The sequence below is a fragment of the Strix aluco genome, chromosome Z (genome assembly GCF_031877795.1).
Source record: "Strix aluco isolate bStrAlu1 chromosome Z, bStrAlu1.hap1, whole genome shotgun sequence".
NCBI classification, from domain to species: domain Eukaryota; kingdom Metazoa; phylum Chordata; class Aves; order Strigiformes; family Strigidae; genus Strix; species Strix aluco.
Genome location: NC_133971.1, coordinates 23,019,188 through 23,043,905, shown reverse-complemented (window position 1 = coordinate 23,043,905; position 24,718 = coordinate 23,019,188). Strand labels below are relative to the sequence as shown.

The 24,718-nt window shown below is 36.5% G+C and overlaps 1 protein-coding gene across 1 annotated transcript in view; it reads left to right on the top strand.

Moving 5' to 3' along the window:
* The first annotated feature begins 4,515 nt into the window (after positions 1-4,515).
* The window catches only part of SHOC1 (shortage in chiasmata 1), a 61,728-nt gene continuing 41,525 nt past the window's right edge, over positions 4,516-24,718 (top strand). Inside the window, exons 1-8 of the mRNA XM_074813636.1 lie at positions 4,516-4,576; positions 8,397-8,526; positions 9,108-9,189; positions 14,971-15,158; positions 18,568-18,730; positions 20,860-20,962; positions 21,659-21,815; positions 23,145-23,252. Of these exons, the coding sequence (XP_074669737.1) occupies positions 4,532-4,576; positions 8,397-8,526; positions 9,108-9,189; positions 14,971-15,158; positions 18,568-18,730; positions 20,860-20,962; positions 21,659-21,815; positions 23,145-23,252 (976 nt within the window). The 5' untranslated portion in view covers positions 4,516-4,531. The remainder of the gene's footprint in view (positions 4,577-8,396; positions 8,527-9,107; positions 9,190-14,970; positions 15,159-18,567; positions 18,731-20,859; positions 20,963-21,658; positions 21,816-23,144; positions 23,253-24,718) is intronic.

Sequence of the window (24,718 nt, the reverse complement as noted above, 5' to 3'; positions counted from 1 at the left end):
CAAGCACTTCATCATCATTTCTGGCAATTCTAAAGAGCAGCCCCACTGTAAAAGAGGAGGATGAGAAACTGCCAAATTTCATCTCATCCCTCCCCACACTCCTTACCCTGATAGACAGTGCTAACTGGCATTCATGTTACTCTCATCTGTCATTCTCAGCTTCACTCAAGAAATCCAACTAAGATGCAGTTTGTAGTTATATGAGGAAAATATGTGCTTGCCCAGTGAGTACCAAAGCTCCCCAAAGATTTCACATAGCCCCCACCGGCATCCTGCATGGAGGAAGGATTTGCCTGTGTTCAGGTAGTGAGTTGGAAAGGCTTCTTCCATTTATTATTTTAATCGTTAACAGCAGTTAACCTAGCATATACCACTTAACACTTTTTATCAGCCATACAAACAATCCCCATGCAACCATTGAAAGGTTTTATGTACAGACATCCAGATCTACAGGTATATCTGAGGAAAAAGAGTCATGGAGGTAACTATGAATTGCTGCCAATTTTCTTCCGCAGAATATGTACCCCATTAACTCTTCAATTTGATGAAGAAAAACTGGAGTTATCACAAACTTCATACGATATCTCTAGCCCCTTAATCACGGTATGTATTGCTGCTTTATTTCTTAACTTCAGCTACTGCTGCATAAGGTACTTGATTGCCCTAGTGGTTGTCATTATTTTTACCTTTTCCAGGTACTTCAAAGGCTTTGCTATCGGGGGACATTGCTGTAACATCCTGTTCAATTACCCATAATATACTGTTATTTTGTTTCCTGGTTTGGGGCAGAAACATGCATTTCTCTATATTCCAACTGGGAGAGAAGTGCTTCTAAAATACTTTAATTGGAAGTTCCTGTGTTTTGTGTATTATGCCTACTTGGCCCAACAATTTGTCTTTTACTTTTTAGAGAGCAAATAGAAATACATTTTTAAAATATAAATATTGAGATAACAATAAAACATTTGCATTTGCAATCAATAGGAACAACTGCCTGGGAAACATTTCCAATAGGCCTGGGCTTAGAAAAACCCTATGCTAATACTGGGCCACACCCAGTTAAAGAAAAACAAAATAGTACTTTGTAGCTGTAAAGACAACATCTGTCCATATGCTTTTTACTTAAGTTTTTCACTCACTGGAATGTACAAAAGCTAATGGAGCTCTTAAAACCAGAGTGGAAAGTGTAACTTTTGTTTTCCCCACAGAAATCTGTGCTCATCTGGGACTCAACCTGCAAGGAGTTTCTGGAGGAGACACGTTTTCCAGACTCCCAAGACTATTGCAGCAACAGGCCTAATGCACATGCGCAGCATTACCAAAGACTTCAAGAAGCATCCTCTGCAGGTATCCACTTCTAAGGTCAAAGGATGTAAGGAAATGCAATTCAATGGCTTTGTGCTGCCAACCACATTAAGAAGGTGCCATTCCAGCAAGCATAACAGCATCTGGAGCCTACCTGCAGCTAGGATGTGTGTAAAGTCTGGGGGGGGAAGAGGGAGCATTCCCACAACTATTCTTGAAATTTCTGTCAGTTCAGGGATTAGTCAGAGCCTGGACCACAGCAGAAATTTGATGCTAGACTGCCTGCTGAGAAACACAACAATTTGTTCAACAGACAGCAGCCTGAGGGCTGTGGGAGCAATTTAGGCAGCCAATTAAAAGAAAAAAGAAAAAAAAAAAAAAAAAAAGCCTTTTCCCACTAAGTTAACAGCTATTTGTAGAAACTGACATTTCATATGCTTGCTGAGCATATGAAGCAGAAGCATTTCCAGATATTAAATTCTGGCCTCGTTCTATTTCTGTTCCCAAGGTAACAGACAGCAGGTCAGAAGTTTTACATACAATCACTTTAAAAAATAAGCTTCTCTCTTTTTTAGCTCCTTCTCCCATACAAGCTGCTACCGGCGGACAGATGAAATTTAGTTACCTAATTGCATTTATTGCTTTAAAAGTATTTTCAGCTCTGCTTTGAAGATCATGTAAGTTTTTCCTAACTGCTATTCCTGATAATTCTTCTTTCATACAGAGATTAGGGTCTCTGCTTCTGGCCCCTTGGCGGTGGTGCCTTGTGAAGGCAAGCAGTCTTTTAAGGAGTATTTAAGAGTAACGCCATACCTGCGGTTGGTTAGTGCCGCGGGACCCTCCGCAGCCTGCCCTGCGGCAGATCCGAGGCAACAGCCCTTCCCCCGAGGTAGGGCGGCTGCGCCGGGGCCGCCAGGAGCCCGGGCCGGGGCTCAGGGCCCCAGGGCCGGCGGTGCCTCCCCCCCGCGGCGGGGGCTGACGGCAGGGCGCGCGCGCCGCGCGGCGAGGCCGTGGCGGGCGGGATGGGCACGAGCTGCGCGCCGAGCGCGCGCCCCCGGGCGCCAGGGGTGGGAGGGGCGGCAGCCAATCAGAGGCGCGCGTTCCGCTTCCCGCGCGGGCGGGGCCGGGCGGCGGCGGCGGCGGCGGCGGCGGCGGCGGCGGCGGCGGCAGCCTGAGGTAAAGGGGGGAGGTGGCGGTGGGGGATGGTGTGGGGATTAGTCCCGGGTTGGTTTGCGTCTTTACTGCTCGCCGTTCTCATCATATGTCGCCACTTAGCCACTGCCGGCTCTTCACTGGCTTTGAAAACTGCGGATTTAAAAACATGTGGTGCTGGCAGAAATACCTGATACTGCGTATTTCACTTACTGAAAGTGGTGTTCCCTAGAGTTCTTGGAGAATGAAACAGGATCATGTTCTTCTGTAGTTTTATTGTTTCTCCTTAAAAAACTTGAAGGATTTTAAGTATGCTTGGATTTACCTCTATCCTCACAGACTAGTATTTCTATGTCCCACTCTTCCCATTTTAAATTGGAAACTTGAAACATACCCAGTTGAGATGCTTTTGATGTTTGCTGATTAAGTGACACACCCTTAAGAAACTAGTAGTACCTTAAGTGGCTACTAAGCAGTTTACTACTATTTGTATTTGTATGAATGCATGGTTATATTGCTATAAAGAAATCTTAATCAGTGATACACATCAGTACTATTAAGTTGCAGTTCTATACCCTGTCCTGCACTTAATATTAAGGTACAAATCCCTCCTTACAAACATATTCTTTCTTGCACCACCCTCCCACACCAAGTCAGTTGGACATAGACCTGTTGGAGGGTCCAGTAGGTTGTCCAAAGGGTTTTCCTTAGCATCCCCAATATTTTTGGTCCACTGGTCGGGTTCACCACTGTCTCTAACTATCCACACTCCTCCCATCAGAAGGTTCCCCTCTACTTTGTTTTCCATCTGATTTTACACCTTATTCCCTTTTTCTCTCCTCTCCCTCCCCCTTTCCCCCCCTTTCCCCCCCTTTCCCCCCCTTTCCCCCCCTTTCCCCCCCTTTCCCCCCCTTTCCCCCCCTTTCCCCCCCTTTCCTCCCCTTTCCTCCCCTTTCCTCCCCTTTCCCCTTTCCTCCCCTTTCCCCTTTCCTCCCCTTTCCCCTTTCTCCTTTCCTTCCCCCTTTTTTTTATTTTCTTTTTTTTTTTTTTTTCCTGAACCTACCTTTTTAGCTCCCCTGCACTTCCTTGTCTCTGCCCAGACTCCTCTCAGGTGAGCAACCAGCCCCTAATTACTTTCCCCTATTTGGTCCCAATTCTGTTAACATCCATACCAAAATCTGGTATTTCCAGCACTGTTACCTAGGCAATTTTAACCCAACACCACGTTACTGACACGTACTGGTATGCATACGAAGACAGCCTGTCACAAGTTTCCCTTATGGCCCTACAATTACATTGGTTAAGTTTCATTTACGTCATGCACTCTTTGGATAGAATTTTCTTACTTTACCCTTGACTCTCCTACCTAATTTTAATTAAGAACAAGTATTCTCTTACCTTATGCATACCTGAGCAACAATATATCCTGTTCTGCACTCACACTATATCTCTGTCCTTGTATAGTTTTCATCTCGCTCCTTGAGTGATGCTCTAAATTAGGATCAACTAATTTAGAGACATGGTGTTCCAGCAGGACCTCTTGATCCCAACTAGCCTATAAAATCACATTTTCCTTTGTAAAACCGAAGGAGAGAAAAAAAATGCCCTCATAAATACATGAGGCAGTGAAAAGTTAATAGCTTAGGTAGCTGAACTACTATCTTTAAAAGCTAATTTAGAATCCATAAAAATTAATTGAATCAGTTCATTTCTCAAAATTATTGCTCAGGGGAGGTAATTTGTATTGCTTACAGTCACTTAATGATTTGAAAAGTTTTCTGAGAAACAAACAGCAAGAGGCAGAGCTAAAAAAAAACCCCAAAGCCCAGTTCCCTTGGATAAAAATCAAGTGTCCATGGTCTGTAGTTAGTCATTCTGAAGGAAGAATACTGAATGCTTGGTGTAGCCTTCTTCATAGGAAATTCAGTCCAAGGTGCATGTGCTAGCAGAAATTAGGAAGCTATTCTTGTTGAACCTTAATTTCAACATTTTTCATGATACTGGAAGATTTTAACTAGTCCATATTCTGTGTATCTTTTAGACAAATGAAGTGTTGAAAACATCACAAAGCAAGATGTTTGCAGCTTTAAAGTATCACTCAACAGACTATTTATATGAGGTACAGTTTTATTATTTCTCTTAATATTCTGAAAGAAATATGGCAGTAACTGAAGAAAAGATTGAGTGCACATTAAAAAAAGATACAGAAAACCATTTTCTTAGGAATTCTGTTTCAGTGAGCTTGTTGTACTGCACTTGCTGGGATAACATAGTGAAGTGGTTAAAGGTTTTTTTAATAAAAATTTAAAGTACAATTTTGCCAGAACTGAACAGCATCAAATTTTTTTAGTGTCTGTTGCACTTACAATTATGTTTTATAGCCAGTTTCCTGCTTAGAGCTTTCTTTGGAGAGTGCACTGTGCCTCCTAATGCATAAAATTCAATTAATTACCTTTTTGGAGAACAAATCCAATTTTCTAGCTACTTTAATATGTATTAGGATAATGATACACAATCCTGTGTTCCCTACTGGGGGTAAGAAGCGTTTTTATAATATTTTAGATTAAATTCATGGGGAGCAAGTGTTTTTTCACACTTACAATGAGTATTTTGGCTTTATAAGATGTTGATCAGTTAAGACATAGAAACCTAATGAAGTCTTGTTTTCCTTCCTGTCTACATCTATGTGATGTTACCAACTGCTTATCACTGAAGCACACTGTATTACTTAACTGAGTTTGTATTTATTTACATTTTCAAAGAAAAGCTGTGAGCCAGATAAAAAAATTCTCCGGCAGAGTGGTGCTTTGCCAAGAGGGGGCATTTCTAGTATGTGCACAGAAGAATGAGTTGACAGACGTGTTTCTTCAAGATGCCTTCAAGAGTTCAGGGAGAGTGCAAGTACACACACAAGTGCTCCTGGCACATAGCTGGAGAAGTGCAGCCTGGGAAGTGGTCCAGCAATAGTACTTGCGGGTAACCTGAGATACACGTTATGAAACACATTGCCCACATCCCTTGAAGTTCAAGAATTGTTCCATGTAGTACCCGTGTATGTGCCTGGTGTTTTCTTAGATTGTAGCAGCCAGAACTTCTTTTTCTGTTGTACCTCCAACAGCATGCAATCTGTCATTCAATACTGTGCAAAAACCTTCTTACAGTAGTTCCATTCAGTTTGATCTTCAGATGTTTCTGTGTTATCTGTGAATAGAAAATAGGTGTGTTAGCAAAACCTGTTGTGGACTATCGTGCAAAAGAGAAGAATTACACTCATGGCTCTTCTTGCCTGAATTTTGAGGAGTAGGGTGGTCCTGACATCAGGACAAATGAAAAGTGATAAACCGGAAGTGTTTACTGACCTGGTGAATGACTACTCTGGAATGGTGTGAATGTTTTTCTGTAATACTACCAGAAGGGGTTAATGGATGTGATCACACAATTTAAAGGTATTACAGACCTGAGTGTGCAAGGGACTTGCTGTGCTAAAACTGCAGCTTCTTGTTCCACTCTTGTGCCTTCTACCCTCTTACTAGAAAGTACATGGTAATTAAATCATCTTTTCAGGCATCTGATATATTAAGTGCACTTGTCTAATGCTTCCAGTTCTTAGGAAATGCTGGAATTCAATGAGCATATCAGACTCTGATTCCTGCACACATCTGGCTGAAATGGATGGGGAATCCTGCTCTTAATGTACTTGTTATACATTTTTATCAACCCCAGATACAGTTATCCAGCTGCCCAGTATAAATATATCTTTGAAGAAAGGAGACTTTTCAGTCATTAAAGACACAAGAGTTGGGTTCCTCATGCTACTGAGTGTTGTAGGTGTAATTATAAAGTCATCTTAGAAGTTTAACTTTCTATCATGTTATAAACTGACAATATATACAAGGTATATGGTACTATAAAAATGCACATTGTATCTTTCAGTTAGAAGAGAAATTTGCAGAGAACTTTACCTTTCCTTGAGAAATGGGTAAATATGCATTGATTAAATGCCATAGCCATTAATAATGGACTTGAAAAACACTTTTATATACTTGAGAAAGGCAAGAAAGGTTGTGTATTAGCAGACTTTGTAAAGTGAACTATTTCAGCTTAACTTGTGCACTTAGAACAAATTCTTTTAAAATGTTCTGTAAAATGCACAGTTTTCCTGTTTTAAGGCAATTATCTGTGATGAAAGCCCTAGGATGTATTTGTTCCACTTTACAAGCATCAGTGATTGTAAACAATTTTAGCTATTAAGCTACAGGTAGCTTCAGTAAAACTACACCCTGGTGTTTAAAATTTCTTTCTGGTCTCTGTCATATTGTTGCTTATCTTTACTTGTTCACTGGTTTCTACTTGAACTCCAGCAGGTCATTCTTTTGTAACCTAAGAGTACTTTGAGAGCTGTTATGTCACAGTCTTTACACTTTGTTTTAATGAAGGGAAAGGTTATCATCAGCTCTTTCTCTTCCTGTGATCTCTACCAGGAACTGCACTAGCTGTACTTTATTTTATGATGAATGCAGTTGCTTTAGCAGTAACTTCAACACAGATTACTTAAACTGATGCATGGCTGGTAACATGTAGAAGACCTAGGTCTAGTTGCCTGTAGTTGTCTGCTTCTGCCTTCTTTATTCAGAATTTGTAAAGGAGAAGATAATTCAGGAAATATCATGCTTTGACTTAGGCAAGAAGGAATGTGTTGGTGTTCATCAATTTTTTACAAGAGCCTTCTAAAGAAAAGATGCTATGATGGCAGTAGGTTTTGCCTGTTTTGTTAAAATTAACTGTCATTTACAGAATTGTAACTATCCCACAAAGGATTACACTGAAATGGAAAAAGGATTGGTAATGGTGACCTTTCACAGAAGCGACAGGATTTGTTCAACATTGCTTCCCATGTCTTCTTTTTTTGTTTGTTTCTTTTTTTTTTTTTTTTTTTTTCTCTACACCTATACAGGAAGGTTTGAAAAGTGCACCAACAGCACTGTTGTTCTGGTAGCAATCCAAGTCAGTGAACGATTTCTACTTTGTCACCTGCAGTGTCTAACGGTACCAGCTATAACTGACTTGACAACGTATGCTGAAATGGGTCGGCATTTCTAGAACCTGAAGTAACAGAGCTGAAGTCAGGCAGTGGACTTAGAACTGGAGAGAAGTTTCTAGTCTCATTCATTATGTTCTCCCCCATTTCTATAGCTAGTTGCCTTTTTCAGTATGCCTTTTGCACCCCACAATTTTTGAGGACAACTTCTTTCTAACCTATAAACTTGTTAATTTCAAACTCTGTGTAAGAATCATGTGTCTCTGCTTCCTAGATTCGCAATGTATTCTGTGCTATTTATACAGTACTGCACGTGGGCTTTTGTGACAAAAGAACTGTTAGATAGTTTATTGAAGATGGTCTTCAGTGAAATGTTACTGAAGTTGCCACGTTGATGATTTAATTCTAGAATTCTGTTGATTACTGCCATGCTCCCCTGTTGTTTTTACTGAAGATAAAAGGATTTATAAAGGGCTTTCTTTAGCTCATAATGACACATGAAAGCTGAGAGGCTTTAGAATATTATGACTGCTTAAAACAGCAATAGTAGGAGTGATTTTAAATTGCTTCTGGTCAGCTTACACACTTGTCAGTTCAGGAGACCAATGCAAGTGTTAAGCACTTGTAATTGCACAAAGTTTATGTTAAGTGTAGCTAGGCATATGTACAGTTTGCATATGCAGAAGTGTAGATTAAAAGTTAAATATCAAGTCAGGTAAATATTAATATCTTATCTTGGTTTGGACTGTGTCGGTTTTACCAAAAAATTAAAGCTTAAATATAAAATATGTTCTAGTAGGAAACACTTGAAAACAGTGGGACTGTTTGACAAGGTAGTGCATAAAAAGAAAAAGAACTGAACTGTGTCTTTCATAATTTTATCCCATGCTTTTTTGTGCAGAGCATGGCAAGGCAGAAGTTTTCCATCTGGAGATTATCACTTTGCTTTCCTCCCTGTTTACATCAAGATGAAAAGTATCATCTCACTGGACTCTTTGCTGATGATAAGTACAGGAAGCCATGGACTAGAAGTAGGTTATATAGTCCTTAAGTTTTAGTTTAGATTTACTGTGGATTAAAGGAAAAGCTTGTGTTTGTCCATAATATGGTAAGTCTGGTAAAAAAAATTCTTTCCAGAAGTAGCAGTATGTCAGTTCATATAGCTCTTGAAGGTAGAACATGTTCATTGCCTAAGTAGAAACAAATGAGTGATGGATACTTGTGTATGGCACCATAAATGAGGGTGATACTTGATTAGTTTGTAGAAATCTCTGGAAAACTTTCTGTCTGGACATGTGGTTATGAAAGTAAAGCAATGATCAGAGTAAATAAAATTTAAATCTGATTAGTTGGGAGGGGTTTGAAAGATGATGGTGAGGTTTTGAGATGTGGAAAAAACTAGGGGGTGCCAAACATAGAGGTAAACATATATATAAAAGTATTCGCATCTTTCTGGTGTATTTGCATTTACTTTTGCTAATGGAAACTGAAAGTATTGTTTCTTCTGTACATCTTGTGTAAAGTTTGATTAGCCTCTGCAATGGTTAGACCAATACAAACAAATAAAAATTAATATTTTCTATGTGATTCTTTTTCTCTCTTTTTGTCTAAGTTACTTCAACACAGAACATGATCGCTATTTCGGTATTGGATCAATGGAAGAAAAGTCTATCTGTGGAGGATTTCCTGGAAAAGTCAGTAATCTTAAATTAAAAACATATATGATTCCTTTGATATCATTCAGGTACTTTGTGAATCAGAAGCTAATGATGGTAACAGAATATGGAAACGTTTTCTGACAGTTGCAAGTGGACAGTGTGCTGGAGCTATAAACTGTAGCACATAGCTTAAAGATGGCTTTTTATGGAGTCCTCTGCTTCTTTATCTCATTTTTGTAATGGTTGTGTAATCTATTTGTGACATTGGAGAAATTCTCTGAAATCTGTGCATGAACATGAAAGTAAACCATGAGGACATTTCCCACCCCCCATCCCCAAGACAGTTATCTCTCATAACTGTAGATGAAGCTATTCAAAGAAGAGTATTTATAAATCTTTGAGAAGGTGTAAAAGGCAGCTATAAATCAAACTTGTATTAATGCATATGAAGACAGATGTATTTATTTTAAAATTATATATATAAAGTCAAACTGTGTCAAATGAACTCTGAAATAGAGTTCATTTTAAAAACAGGTTTGCAACACAGCCTTTACAGCATACATAAGACATGAAAATTATGGTTCTGCAAACCAGTAAATTGTGTGCATTTCTGCTCTCAATCATCAGTATGAAAGAAGTGGATAAATTACATTTGTGCTTTTACAGGCCAGTCTAAAATCTATGTTAGTTTCAAATCTGCATAAAGAAAAGGTTGCAAAGAATAGTTGTGAATGGAGAATTAAGTAATCCTGTATAGAAAATGCTAGCACCAGGGTTGCCAGTACCTTACAGTGGCACTCTTCTGTGATTTCACTATGATGCAGTCTTTAATAGCATTGCTACATGCTATCTTTTCAGCAAAACCCTCTGCTCGTTCATGGTACAGAAATGATCAAGGCTGTGCAGAGAGTGATGTGGCTGTCTGTGAAATTCGCCCTCTGTTTCAGCAAGGGGGAGGTCCTTTTCCTGTAGAAGTGGTACTGCATGAAAAGGAAGTGCATAGTTCTTCAAAAACATTCTTACTGTGGGAGAAGAAAGCTAGAATAAAAAGCACATAATGGGAAGTTTTCTGGAGAAAAAAAGTCTTTGCCCTTAATTTAAAAGGACTGTTAACCCTCCTGGTGCTCTTCTGTGTAATTCTTCAATCATTAGTTAATAATCATAATAGACTCTGCAGAGGTTGTGTTTTTCTAATGTTATGTAATTCCTGGAGCTTGGTTAAGGAAGTCAAATGCTGCCTGGGGAAATGAGTCTGGTTTTGGCTTTGTCAAAACTCCTGTGTGATTTTGGACATCATTTGAACCAAAAACTCTGCAGTTAGCCACTGACTGTGCTCCTCTTGTTTTCTGGCTGACCTGAAGAAGATGAGTGCTCATAACTGAAGTTGATGGGAGAGTACTAATGATTTAACATGGAAAAATGCCAAATACTTTGAAAGACTAGGAGTTTGATGTCTTAGATTGGCACCCAGCATGAGTATCATGGATTTATTCTAGAGAATGTAGATTATTTTATTTTTATGGGAATCTTGTGAATATTAATGACTTAATTTTCTGTTTTTCTCACAATGCTATTAGGAATATCCAAGATAGTGTATTTGTATTCAACTTGGGTTTTGTTAAATGGCCTACAGCCATATGCTCAATAGTGAAGATAATAGCATTGAACAATTTTCATTACTGTCAACCAGAAGATTTGAAAAAAAATAAATTGTTTATGATCACAGCTTTACCAAACATAGTACACATAACACAGTACCAGACGCAGTAGGACATAACACAGTGTCAGTTTTTAAACAGGGTCAAAGTATTTTTCAACATCTTTTTGACAGGAATTTTTAATATAACTTAGCCTTTGCTTTTTTGAAAAAGAAAATAAAAGCAACAAATAACTGGAAAATGTTCTCATGTTTTGGTCCTTTGGATCCATGGTACTATTTTTTACCTTCTGAACACAATGGTGAGACAGATATTTTCTAAGGCTTTGTAGAAGAATTGAGTGGTTTTCCTTGTGGTGCTTGCACTTTTCTCTTGGGTTGATGGGAAATGCGCTCTGTGCCCTAACAGCCATTCTCCTCTTGGCATTCCATGTGTCTCTGGGGTTCAGATAACTAACAGATGTTGAGTCTGAGTACTTTTAAAAGTTTGGACCTGAAGCCCTAACTCTCCCCTAACATATGGGTTGTAAAAAATGCCCATTAAGTTGCGCTGATTTTAACTGCTGAACATAAAAAATGGAAAATTTTTTAAAAAAATAAAAGAAGAATTTCGCACAGATGCAGAAATTGTATTGTGCTATAGAAATACTAAAACCAAAGTTTGAAAAATGTACTTACTTATTTAGGTTGCCAAAACCAGCCTGGAAATGTTATTTTGGAGACTTGCATTTGAATAACTTAACTGGGGTTGGACTAGATAACCTCCAGAGGTGTCTTCCAACCTCAACTGTTTTGTGATTCTATGATCCTGTGAGCTGGAAGCACTTGATTATATTTTCAGGTTTTAAATCAGTCCAGCATCTATCAATGTAACCAGTACACCACTGCATTTTTAATGATTTAAGATTTTATGGCAAAACGATAATTACAAAATGAATTGCATCTGAAATGATTCTGCCTTATAATGAGCTTGAACTATTGGTTTAGATTAATGATGAAAGCTGCACTGAAGAACAATTGAAATTACATTCTGCATCTTCAGAAAAAAATGAGGCTATTATATGTAATAGAATCATTTTTGCACCTTCAGTGATAAATGTTGTGAGGATGCTGCAAAACCCATGTGAAAATATCACCCAAGATGTTGTCTAGACTAATAACAGTAACAGAAAAATAAATTACTGAAGAAGTTGGTTTAAAGACACAGTGTGGTTTAAACAGTGAGCAATTCAAGAGTCAGTTAGATGAAATCTCAAGGGATATTAAATGCCAAGAATAAAAAAGTTTATTAGACCAAATAGCGTTTACTTTTACCTGTTGTTGTAGCACTTAAGTTAGTCATAACATCTAGATAAATCTGAGGAAATCAGTGCAGCTATTAGACTCCAGTTACAGAAAAATATGGAATTATTTCACTTAATGTGTTTTAAAATGAAGTGAGCTTTGTGTACCAGTGAAAAATTAATTGGAGTGAGATGAGGAAATAAGGAGCAAGGAGTTAAACTTAGGAGGAAAGGATGTATTTGTGCTTCAGATTCTTCAAGTGCTCTGCATTCTGTTTAAGGTAACTAAAGAGAATCTAAGTAACTTGGATATTTTAGGATAGTGGTTTCCCTGGGAGTAGGACTAAGCAGTATTAATACACATCTTCATCACAAATCATTATCAGTGTTACTGGTGGGGAATGTAATAGACTGCCATGTATTTGCAAAGCAAGACACACACACAACAAAGATAGGAATGAGCAGTAATTATGGTAGGTTGTTCTTTTTGGATATTTAAAACTTGACCTACAGTAAATATTTCTCAGTAGATTTAGTGTTAGTAAAGAACAGGGGGTGAATAGCATGACAAGTAAATTTATAGATTACACTAATTTATTTCTAATAGTCAAAAGATTACAGGAAATAAGCAAGATGTTATAATCTTTTCAAAACTGGTTAGGAACAAACACTAAAAGGTTCTGCTGTTGTCATTTAAACCAATGGTAGGCATTTGTTCTGGAGTACAGTGTTCGCTGCTCGGTATGGCTCACTGGAAACCTGTAGTCCTGGAGTAGTAGAAAAAAAGTATAACTGTCTAGTTAAAAGATTCTAGTCTTACTTATGGCTTGCCATGATAATTATTAAAGTGTGTCTCAAATGTGCTGATATGTAATATGGTTATAATTGAGTTCAGTATCTTTAGATTGTTTATCATAAATTTAATACATTGTGTTTTAAGACTCTGCTCAGAAGATTACTTTGGTCTGTTTTAACGGTAGGCACAAGTTTTTACTACTAAATATGGACTTTGTGTAGATTTTTTTATGCTTTTCTGTGTGTCTAAAAATCTAGGTAACTAGGTTAGGAGAGGTGATATTTTGACATAAGCTTGTCAACTTGAGGTTTTTGTGTTTGTGATTTTTTTGTTAAAAGTTCTTCATGTAAGCCAGTGAGGAGTGTAAGTGTGAATGACTGATCATAGAGGTCAGTGAAGTGGACTGATATATTATGAAAAACTGGTTCAAAGTGCCAGGGAGCCTAGTATCTCCTTGGAGAGACTGAGAAACAAAAAGAGGACAAGAAACAGGTGGGAGAAAAACACCGAGAAGACACAGACTGCCTAGGCAGGGGTGAGAGGATACCTGGCAGGAAAGGAGATAAGGAAGTGAGTCTATAATTCCTAGAAACTGCCAAATTACCTAATTGACTACACCCCCTTATTAGCTTTATTACATGCACTTAATTGCCATCCTTATTTTGATGATGGCAACTGCCCACATTTCAAACATACTGCTGAAAGTTTTACTTCATATTGTAAAGACCTAATTGAAGCTAAACGCATTAAATCTAATGTAGTGTGTTCTCTGTACAAGTATAGCTATATGGATTGAATATATGTTTCCATACTTAGTCTGTCATTTAGAATATATACTGTTTTCTAGAATGGCCTTACTAAGGGCTTGACTCCGGAAAAGGCTGGCCCATGTAGTCTCAAATCAGCAACTCACTTGAGCATGATCTATCTATAAAACTATAGGGAAACCCATTGATTTCAGTGAAGTTGACCCACGTGTAACTTGGCACAGTGTTCTAAGGTTTGTGGAATTTCAAAAGCTTATGCCATGTTAAAGTTTGGACATTAATTATTATCAATGCTGCATAGTTATTGCTTGTGAACTATACTACTTGTAGTTTCAAAATTAATTTTGAGCTATACTCAAAAATATTGTAAAATACTTCATTTTTTTTTTTAAGATGTGTAGTAGAGATTCCTCATTATTGCTGCCTAAACATGGAGGTCTATACTGATATTCAGAGGTGCACTCATATTGATTCCATTTATGAGATTTACCTCCAGATGGCTAGCCAATAGCAAGACTGTTTAATGCAAAGGATTGTTAAAAAACTGAATAAATCAATAGGATGCACGGTTGAGAATCAGTTGTCTGAAATTAGAATAGTTAAGTCAGTATAGCTGAGCAGAGAATTTGGGATCTTCAGAAATGTCAGCACTCATTAGTCAGAGTCAGTTTCTTGTTCCAGTCAATTTATATGGATAACATAGCGTTAACATAACCGTATTTAAATTAGCAATTACAAATATTTTGTCTGGATGCATAATTAGCTCAGGACTGTGATTACCTTTTTTTTTCTTTTTGTCTGTAGTCAAATGATTTTGCTATTTATTTGGCAAACAGTTTCTTTTCCTGACAAATAATAGTAGTACTGAGAATTAGTATGAAAAGTGACAGGAAAATGAAGCAGTTTTGTTTCTTCATTTATCCTGTCTTTTCCCTTTTGCAGTTACTTGCAATTTCTGCATGGTTTTTGAAACACAACTATACATTTAACCCATCAGCAAATTTTAGTCATAAATGTTATGACATCAATAGGTTTGATGCTTTTATTCCAGCCATTATCCTTTTGTTCGATTTGATGCTGGGGATAAACTTAAAGGCCTTTTTCTTGGGGAAGAAATAAACATGTAATTTGACCGTGGAACTAGTTAATAGTGATAATAACTCTGTAATTTCCAATAATCTTCAGTGAATACAGTGATTATCAAAGTTTTTAGAGTATCTTTCTGAGTGCTACTGGTTCACTGGGAGTCAGGGAAGTTATGACAGTGCTTTTACAACAGCTTTAGTATCAGATTTTTTTTTCCCTGCTTTTTAGGAAACCTATCTCCTCTGTAGAGTTCCATATTAGTAATGAATTAATAGAAATTATTCCAAGTTCAAATCCCTGCTCTCAGACTGACATAGAAGGACCTTTACCTAGAAAGAATATTTTTAAGGAAGAATCCACTCAGGACAAATATTTAAAGACTGACTACACCACTGAATTTAATGAACAATGTCAAGGTAAAGTGTTTAATTCACTGTTTTCTAACTTTTTATGGAGTCAGCTTGTTAACTTCCATAATTTTTTGGGCATGATCCATAGACACTGAAGAGATGATTTGGGTGAACACAGCCTTTGCAATTGCAGGTTATAACCATTTAAGAGAGATTTGTTCCCTGGCAAAGCAGGGCTTGTCTTAACAGTTCAAGGTAGATGCAAGCCAAAAGAAGTTTCAGGCTCATCAGATATAAGGAAGAAGGTGACAAAAAGTATCACAATAAGTAGATCTTATCAGGCATAGAATAAAATGCTAATGATCCTTTGTACCTCAGTAAAATTAGATCCTTGTGGCATGTTCTTTTACCATGTCAAGGGAGGAGAGAAGTAAGCAGTTTCTGCTTTGTTGCAGGGATGAAGGCAGTTCAAACTGGATAGTATTCCTATTTGTTTTCTGAAATTTTATGATTAATAGCACCCAAATAGATATACTGAATTCTGATCACAGAAAGCAAAATGTTGAGAAGGTGTTTGATTTAACTATATTATGATTTATTATTCTGAACTACCGGGTTTATTTTTTCAATACAGTGGGTTTTTTTCAGTATCAGTTAATTATATTACCTTAGAAAAGGAAAGTAATGTAATCATTTACTAAGAGCTTTTTTCCACAGTCATGCAGAGGAGGCAGGTGGTTCTTGACACAGTATTGTACAGGATAACATTTACTAGGAACATAGTATCAACAGTGCAAGTGTATTGCAGTTAATAATTGAAAGACAGTAATCTTAATTCATCTGATTAAGTAATTACCTGATTTTTTTTTCAAAGTTAGGTGGCATATGGCAAAAGGTTTTAATAATTGATAAAGTTGTCTATACTGTGTGCTTCCAATGGAGGGAGGTTATGTTTGAATTCTGAATAGCTTATTTTATTACTGCAGGAGTTTTTTTCTACCAGTTTGTGCATATTAAAATGTTTCATGGTTATTTCTGTTAATGTAACCCAGTTCTTCCTTTCAGAGAACAAAATCAATTTCTTCAGTCATTTCACATTTTGGGGTGTAATAAAAGAAATAATGCATATAATACTTACCAAGAGCTGTAGTATTTAAAGGTTCTTGTTTAAAGCAAAAAAGTTTCCAATAAGGTTGTAAAGTTTAGTGTAATAGCTTATGCACACATTTAAAATGTAGTTAGTAAATTATTATTGGACTATAGCAGTGGAAAATGGTAAGAAGGTTAAAACCTGTGAAATATGAAGCACGTTGAAAAAGTTAAAAAACTTCATTTGGTTCAGTCAGTAACTGTAGAGTTCTAATCTTCCCAATTACGTTAGATTTATGTTAGATATTCAGGCAGATAGTAGTTGCAAAATTAGGTGCTAAAATCAATCAGAAAATAAAGACTGCTTCGATGACATAAACTTGATCATGCTGTTCTCAAATAATATCTCATTTAATTTTTGTTAATTCAAATAAAGCAGGATAACTCCTAACATCCTAACAGTAAATCAGTCAAATAAGGCACATTTTTGCCCTTGATTTGCATTTATTATCCCAATTTAGCTACAGTTTTAATTATATTTTATTATATTCATTTGTATTGTATAATTTTAAGTGGCTCTAGTACTTAAAGTGAATGAAAAAAGGAGGGTTTTTTCAACTAATCTCATTATTCTAATTTGATTCAAATATTTTAATTAATGCATATTTTTGTTAATTTTAACACATTTTAACCTGTTACTCCCCACCTCAAGGAAAGCATGCCCATGCAAGAATGCATTTACACGTTTACTGAAGGCCATCCTGAAGTGGAAGAGATGCAATCACATACCTAACTGCTTTCCTAATACAGAATTTGGAGACATAGGCAGAGTTTGAAATTCACAAATGCCAGTGTTTGAAATCCATCAGAACTGAACTGAGTTGCCATTTTGTGGTTTTAGGAAGTGCAATTCCACATTTTTTAATGTGCTTACTTTTCAGAATTGCAACTTGAATGCAGTATCATCACTTTCTTTGATTCAGTAATTTCTGAAGCACTTAAGAAAAGAACTTTAATAAGCCTAAGCATGTGCTCAGGTACTTTATCAGTCAGGAGCAAGTACTCTGTTCATGTTTGAATGGGGGTTTCACTGCCAGTGCTATCATGTGCTAGCGTAAAGTTAGTGCTGTTCAGCTTAATGGTACGAAGATGGTTGTCACTCCACTGTGACCTCTTTCTCATAACAGTTTATGCAAAGCAGAAACGCTGTTAACAGCATGCTAAATATTGAAAATTAAATGAGATGTTATTTGACAACAGCATGATCAAGTTTATGTCATTGAAGCAGTCTTTATTTTCTGATTGATTTTAGCACTTTTGCAACCACTATCTGCCTGAATATTGAGGTGCTTCCTACTTTGTTTTCCTGGTTGCTTGAAGAAAAGGAAGAATAGATCAGGGATTGTGTAAATTGTATCAGAAAATATGTCAATTATTTGTTGGAGGTACTTTAATCTTTATATGCTATTAGAAGCTTTGGTAGCCTCTCCTGAACTGTTCATCTCATTTTATAATGAAACATTTATTTCTCAATTGATGTATTTCTTTATGGGGATCTGTTTGTGTTAGCAGCATAAAACAGTTTGCAGGGAACATAATCAGTATCTATCATTTCCAGCCACTAGGAAGAAAAGGAGGGTTATTACAGATAGGGAGTCATGCAGGGAGTGAAAGGGGGATGTGGGAATGAGGAGGCTTCCACGTTGGTAAAAATTAAGGGAGAAGAACAAAGAAATTCCTTTTCCCTTCTATATGTATTATATATGTATAATATGTGTGTATATGTATTTCTGTATATCATATTGTAAATATAAAGGATTGCATCAAATAGAGTTGTGATTACTGCATCAGGTCTGTCTCATAGAGAGTAATAGTCTAAATTCAAAAGAAATTAAGGTCCATAATATCTTTCTTGATATCATAATAATTTGTAACCTATATTTTTTGTCTACTCATTTTGTAAGTAATTTTTTGTTGCTTCAGAATTAAAGAATCTGCATTTAGGTTTAGATGTTTATGGAGAGAGAGCCTCATTTCTGCATTAAAAATTTCACTGAACTAAATTTCTCAGACAAAACCTACCTCAAAAGTTACTTTATCATACTTTATAATGCAAACAAGGGAATGAAAACAAAGTACCTTTTCTTTTTAAGAGGTGTTATATAAAACAAATGAAAAAGCAAAAGAAAACCAAAGCTTATCACGTGAACCATGGGGAGTCTAGGCTTTCTTGTATTTCAAGCTTAAAAATTCTAAAATACTTAAAGTAAAAAGTAGTTAATTGTTTTGCTGACATTTGTAGCATTCCAACAGTTGCTCAATAATTCTCTTTATTTTGATAATTCTTATTATGTTATTGTTTGTTAATGTATTTTATTTTCTTCAGATTTATGTATGGAAGAGGAACTTGTTTTTATTGATAATCTTGAAAATTTTCGTAAAAAACTGCCTACTTCATCTGTACTTCTGAGCAGACTGCATTTTTTTTTAGTGAAAGATCCCCTTTTAGATTCTGAAGGACAAAATTTAACAGAAGAGAATGTTTTCAGGTATCTATAAATTGTTCTATAATACTAAACATAAATAATAGTCTGTGTGTAATGCCATCAACATTTTAACTTCTTCTGTTGTATGTTAACTTTTTAACTAATTTATATCTGCAACAGTTAAATACTTCAGTTTTTCGTCTTATGAAAAAATTAGTAGGATGAAATTTATATGCATTATTTAAGAAAACTGGATAAATTAAATTGTCGGGTTTACATTCTGTAAGTGTGAAATGTGCTCAGGATTTAGTTTTGGAATACTGAAAAAAATTCCATCGTTAAGGGACCTGGTCCTCCCTCAAACTGACCAATTCCCTATCAGTAAAAACTAAATTTAGTTAAGCGAGGATTTTACACATAGAATCACAGAATCATCTAGGTTGGAAAGGACCTTGAAGATCATCTAGTCCAACCATTAACCTAACACTGATAGTTCCCAACTACACCATATCCCTAAGTGCTGTGTCAACCTGCCTTTGAACACCTCCAGGGATGGGGACTCCACCACCTCCCTGGGCAGCCCATTCCAATGCCTAACAACCCCTACTGGAAAGAAATACTTCCTAATATCTAGTCTAAAAAAATCTAGTCTACACATGCTTCCATGTTCCTCCTTTCTTTCCTCTCAGTCATGCTGTGAGTAAATCCATGTGGTTACCCTGCTGAATTGTACTTCTTCAAGTTCAAATATTAACTATTCTTATGTTTTTGCTCACTTTCATATTGCTAGGTTGATTGAATTTAATTGAATGATGTCTTATGTCAGGAATTTGAACAAACTGTTACACTGAAACAGGTATAAGTTATATTTAGAATGTGCCTAGTATTATGTAAATATATTCTTCTGTATACATTCATAAAGTCTGGGTAAATTTTGCACTGGTTTACCTCATGTCTGGATGACTTGTGTAGCTTCCTTTGCACTAGGTAGGTTTGCACGATTCACAAGGCAGGCAAAGCGGATTTTAACTGTTTTAACTGTACCGATATAGTAACAGAAGAGGGAGGAGTGGGGTGGTTTGCCTGTTTTTTCAAACATGAGCCCTGATCTCGCAGTGAGTCTTGCACTTAAGACTATGTGCACCTGTGAGTACTGTATGTATCCAGTGAAGACAACATGGTCCAAATTCTGCAATGACTTTCAGAAATACCAGTCACAGGAACAAAAAAATGCTAGTGTGAACCTTTACAGAAACATCTCTGACCTGCTGATCCACAGTTTACTAGCAAAGCTGCCAGCCTTTTGAAGGTGGGAGTCCAAATCTCCTAGTGGAGCACACAGGGAGATGTATTTAGACAAGGAAATACAATTAGACAGACTTCTACTTAAAATGCAATGAGCATCTCAAGGCTACATCTGGAACAATTTATACTCTTCAGTCTAAAGTATTCAGTCTAAAGGAAAACAGTGGTGTCAGGGACTGATGAGGAAGCTATCCCCCAAAAAAGTCATAGATCTAGTGCCTGTAATGGCCACGAGGGGAAAGCCTGATGAAAGGTTACCCTTCTACTTGAAAAATCTTCATCCCTGTTCTGCTTGTATCCTTACTTTACAAGGCAAGTAGTAGCCTCATTCCTGAGTTTTATTTCTTGGCATTTTAAAAGTTTGTCAGTTAAACCGGGGAGCATACTTCTGTTTTTTATTTCACTTAATAGTGAACACACTCTGCCTTCTTTGGTGCTGGGTCATTCCTGAAAATAGAAATGAAATGTGACAAAAGATAAATAATGTCAGTGTTATAGATTGCAGAAATTTTGTAGCTAGCAGAAAAACTTGACATTAGAAGAATATTAGGTCAGCAGCTTTTGCAGAAAGCATTTTCACATGATGGGACTTACATGTTGAGATGATGAACAATTTTAATAGGGGTTTTTTTTCTGTACCATTTTTAAGGCAGGTCCCAATATCAAGTGGTTCTACTCTGCATATAATGTACTATTTCTTGAAAAATAATTTCAGTTAATGACACAGATTGGTACAGTATCCCTTGGAATTGCTCTCTTAGAAAAGCATGGATTTAGAAGAAAATAACTTTTGCCACGTATATGGCTATCAAATCTACTGCTAAGACTTTCACTCTTGCATATGTAATACAAAGAAGTCACTTGCTTTATTTTATGATCTTTTGAAGGGAATGTTTGACTTTCCAAAATGAAATGGTGATGGAAGAGACTAAAAAAGAATTGCAGGAGATTAAAGAGAACTTCTGTACCATATCTGTAAAAAATGAAGAGGTATCAGCATGTTGTTTCTTACTAAATATTATACTAGTGATTGCTTTATGTTATGCATGTTTGTTCATCTGCAAGTCATTTTACTGAATTATTTTCATACTTGACAAATATTTGTAGCCTTCATATTTCCTAGATTAGACAACACTGGTATCATTTGTGGTTTTTTAATTGTTGGATACTGTTGTTAGGATCTTCACTCTGATCAGTTGTTTCTTCTGGGACTTGATGTGTTGGCAGTTTTATGTAGGTACTGTTACACTAAGAATAAAAGTGAACCAAAACAAGAAGCCATGACGTGTGCATAGAAAAGGGAAAGTTCCAAGGCATGTTCTGGGATTTGGGGGGCTAGCTTGGCTTTGTTTTTTTAGAAGAAGTCAAATGTATTTTTTGCTCCATTTTTCAAAATTCTAGAAAACTTTCAATTAAATAAATTAAGATTTTACTTGATTGGGAACTGGAAGTTTGGATCCACTATTTATACTCCACTGATTCAATTTGAAATACTGTAATGCTATTTTTTTTCCTTTGTATTGAGCAAAGCTTTGTGTATGCTGTGTAGATGTCATATGGCTTCTTTCTTTAAAGCTCTTAGATTGGTTCAGAACTAAGCTGTTTCAAGATTTTGAAAAAGGTTTGACTGTACAGTAACATCAAAGGAAATTTACTTACCATTCTGTCATGATTAATATTTTTCAGTATTTCATGTTGCCTGTTGAGTTAGAATTCTGCCAACCCAGCAATGGCAGATCAGATTCTGTTAAGATTCCATCATACTTGGAAGTGAAAGAGTTGTTAAATTTACCTCCAGAAATTATTGCTGATGAGGACATGTGCAAAGAGGTGATCAAAGAAGGTGAGGGTTGGTTTTCTTAAATGCTTGACCTGATTTTCCTTTCATTTACACACATTTAACAGAATCTATCTCTTCTATATTCATTTCACTTATGAAACACATGACAGCCTATCAAATGAGTATTTCTCTGTATGAGACTGCAAACTGTGCTATAGCCAAATTTCTGAGTATTAGAAATGTCTCCTCAAGTAGCCAAGGGGAAGTGAACTATTTGTCATTTGCTTCGATCCATGGTTGTGTGTTGTAATCTTGGAAACAAATGTAACATGAGCTGTGATTCATGATATCCTGTCTACCATGAATATAATAATTTAGTGTTATGTTTTCTTATCTGTAATTAAATTTACTTTCAGAGACATCTTTACGAGGATTATATGCAGTACAGTCATACCGTAAAAATTGGTTGTATTACCTTGTAATTGCAAACACAAAATCAGATTTGGGGAAAAAAAGGGTTAAATATTCCATGGATAACAGGAATATTTTAAATGACAGTAGTAATTTCTTTAAAGAAATTTAAGAAAAGTTACTAAATGCTTTTATACTACAGATAAGTACAAATTTAATGACAGTTATTAGATTGATATCTATGACTATTTTGTGTAGTTAAAAGAAAGAGACAGTGTCTGATTTTTTATTTTGATTAAAAACCCGTTTCCATTGGTTTTAGCTAACAAGTGAGAAAAAACACTTAGGTGGAGAGGAAGCAGCTCAAAGCAAGATCCATGCTTCTGAGTGTGGAGGGTGTGTGCTGAATTCTGTCTCTGATAGGACAGCAGTTTGGAGTAATGCAGTCTCCTACTGAAGATAGAAACAAAACTTTTTAAAGTGTGGTTTTTTACTAAGGCGGTTTCATGTGCATTCCTCTGATATATTTTGTATGTCACAACCTAAATGTCATGTTCCAAGCTGGATGACCTGACCTCCACTGCAGAGGTTTGAGGATTTTTTACACAGATGTCAACCTATTATTCTTTTTTGTTCTTTTTTAGGCTTTTATAGTAGTAAAAGAATCTACATACACAAACTCCTGGTAAACTACATTTAGGCTACCTATTTGTTCCAGAAATCACATCACTGTAGTTGTAAGAACTTTGAATAGTTCAGATAGTGACTATACGATATTGTATTATTTTTCTGGCATCTTTAAGGGATGAGACTGAGCACTGCTCTGATCAGCTACAGCATTTGGTATTACTAAGCATAACTGTAATTTTTCATAACAATATATTATGGAGATTCAGTAAAAAGATTGAAAGAAAAAAATTGCTTTGATAGTAAAAAGGAATAAATGGTTCATTTATGGCACTTTTTAAAATCCATTTTCAGATCTCAAAGCAGAAATTACATACAAATTAGAAATTTCCAAGTACTGTCCCATGCCACAAGAGGTTTGCTCCAGTAATAGCAGAAGTATGTTGGAATGCTGTGAGTCAGGTAGGAAGATCAAGGGGTGATATTTAAAATAAATTCTTCAAGTGATTGTCCCCATCTTCTGTTCTTGAGAGTATCTACCATATAGATATAAGACAAGAATGTTTGCTCTGTGTGATCTACTATTTTGAACCTGCACCATAAGCAGGTAGAAGTGCCATACTCCCTTCAAGAGTTTTAAAAGCTAAACACAACCAACTTTAAAATTCCTTCACGTTGCTTTTGGCTGTGAGTAGTGTCTGTATCTTTTGCACTTGCTTAGCTTTTTAGATTTTTTTATCTAACAACCTATCTACCCAGAGAGGGCAGAGGAAAGTTAAGGCAGGTTAATTAAAATTGTTGAGTCAAAGAGCACAGTTTAAAGTTTGTTAGTCTTACATAAATGCTTTCAAAAGAGAGTGATGGAGTACAATCCAGAGAGAAGTACTGAGTTTATAACTTCCAGAGGTTCTAAATTCCTGTGCAGATATTTTGGTTTGCAGATGGTTCAGTAATGCTGTGTGATCAAGGAATTAACTCACATAGTCACCAGAGCTGTTTTCTACAGATATATACTGAAAGTGTTGGATATTTACTAATGTGTGTGTGTTGAATCTGGCTTCTCCTACACTGGCATCAGGAAATCCTTTATACATACCCACCTTTAATAGCTTGAAGACTCAGTCAGGCATGCTGGTTACACTGCATACTAATGCCAGACAGGTTTGGTGTCTGACTGTTCAGACTAACTATCCAACCTCAGTTAAAGTTTCTTCAGGTTCCAGGGCTAACCTCTCAAAGTAATAGATATTCTTGCCAGCCCTACTGTTTTCACAGCTTAATGTTGGCTGGCTAAGACAGGCAGAAAAATGGCTGTGCTGGTGACATTTTTCATGTTTAATTTCATGCAGAAAAGCCTGCACAAAGAGTGACATTTACAAATAGATGTGATCTGGGCAGAGTGGCAATACTTTAATAAACACGTACCTCTCATCCTAATGTATGTCCTATCTTGGGAAAAGTCTATCCATCATTGCATTGGACAGTAGCAGTATTATCCTCCTGTACATGTTCACTTGATAGTTTTCCATCCAGCAGTTACTAAAGTTCTTGAGAAATTTTGAGTTTTTTCCAGACCAAGACTCCTCTTCTTGTCTGTTTCAGTATGATTTAAACTGAATTGATGGTTGCCCCCTTCAGGCTAATAGCATTACACTCCTGATACTGTGTTGTAGTGGGTTTTTGTTAAGAGCAATCATAACACCTCAAAGTGTCTGATATAAAAGCTCCAGGCAAAGCCACCATATCTTGTCCCACCAAGACAAAGTTAAATTTAGTTTCCATTTGGAGATTATTGTCTTGCATGTTTAACTGTAATCTGAATCTAGTGAGCTATCTGACTGCTTTTTACTTCCAAAGCTTACAATAAGCAGGAGGAACTTAGGTGATCTGAGCAGCTTGGGACCCTCCTCCTGTATACAGCAATAACA